The 897-nt window shown below is 46.8% G+C and overlaps 1 protein-coding gene across 1 annotated transcript; it reads right to left on the bottom strand.

Moving 5' to 3' along the window:
* Nucleotides 1-420: 420 nt before the first annotated feature.
* LOC117799825 (protein SET-like) lies at nucleotides 421-894 on the bottom strand (the record flags this gene model as incomplete). The annotated part of the gene is made up of 1 exon (XM_034652327.1): nucleotides 421-894. A coding segment is annotated over one exon (474 nt), but the record flags the coding sequence as incomplete, so codon positions are not given.
* Between the last annotated feature and the right edge of the window lie 3 nt (nucleotides 895-897).

Below are 897 nucleotides of genomic sequence, written 5' to 3' on the forward strand. Positions count from 1 at the left end.
TATTCACATAGAGACACAGTGAAATCTCTGAGCCCAATATACAGAGAAAGGAGGAAAAGCTAGGTTCTATGCACTACTACACAGGGGCCTTAGCGCTCCGCGGCTTCCAGTAGTGACAGGCACAGACAATCCTCGTTCTTCCCCACAGAACACGGTGCGTGGATTCCATTAACAGTTTTTGTTTTCAAACAGGGATTTAAAAAATTGAAATGGGTAGAGATTCTCTTCCACTGTATTCTGCTCAAGATATTTTCTCCAAAATTATTTGTGAACCATGGTGAAGAGGAAAAAAAGACCTCGGGAAAACAGGATGAATGAGCACACGAGGGAAAGGGGAGGGGGAGAATAAGACAGCAATTTGCTCCCAGGGATTGGAGGAGGGAAAAGGAGGGACCGACCGGGGCTGGAATCTGTCAGTGTTCAGTCATCTTCTCCTTCATCCTCCTCTCCTTCTTCTCCCTCATCATCGTCTTCATCTTCCTCACCCTCATCTTCGTCACCTTCCTCATCGATGTCCTCCAAGCCCTCCTCCTCTTCATCGTCATCATCGTCCTCTTCTCCCTCGCCTTCTTCGTCATCCATATCGGGCACCAGGTAGTACTGCAGTGGATTTGGCCAAATGTCGTCTTTAATGACCTCCCCTAATTCATCGGCGCCCGCGTCAGAGTGGTCAGTGAACCAGGTGAAGAAACTTTCCGGTTCTTCATGCTGCCTCTTTCTGCTGGCCTTGTTCTGCGTCTGGCTAGAGCGCTTGGTCAGATCCTTCCCAGATTTCCATTTGATTTCACTGGATTTGGATGATGGGTCTCCGCTTTCATTCAGATGAAACTCTTTGGAGAGCATCTTGTTTTCAAAATATGGATTCTCATCAAAATAAAAATCTATTCTGTAACCTGA

Source organism: Ailuropoda melanoleuca, unplaced genomic scaffold (assembly GCF_002007445.2).
Source record: "Ailuropoda melanoleuca isolate Jingjing unplaced genomic scaffold, ASM200744v2 unplaced-scaffold58115, whole genome shotgun sequence".
NCBI lineage: Eukaryota > Metazoa > Chordata > Mammalia > Carnivora > Ursidae > Ailuropoda > Ailuropoda melanoleuca.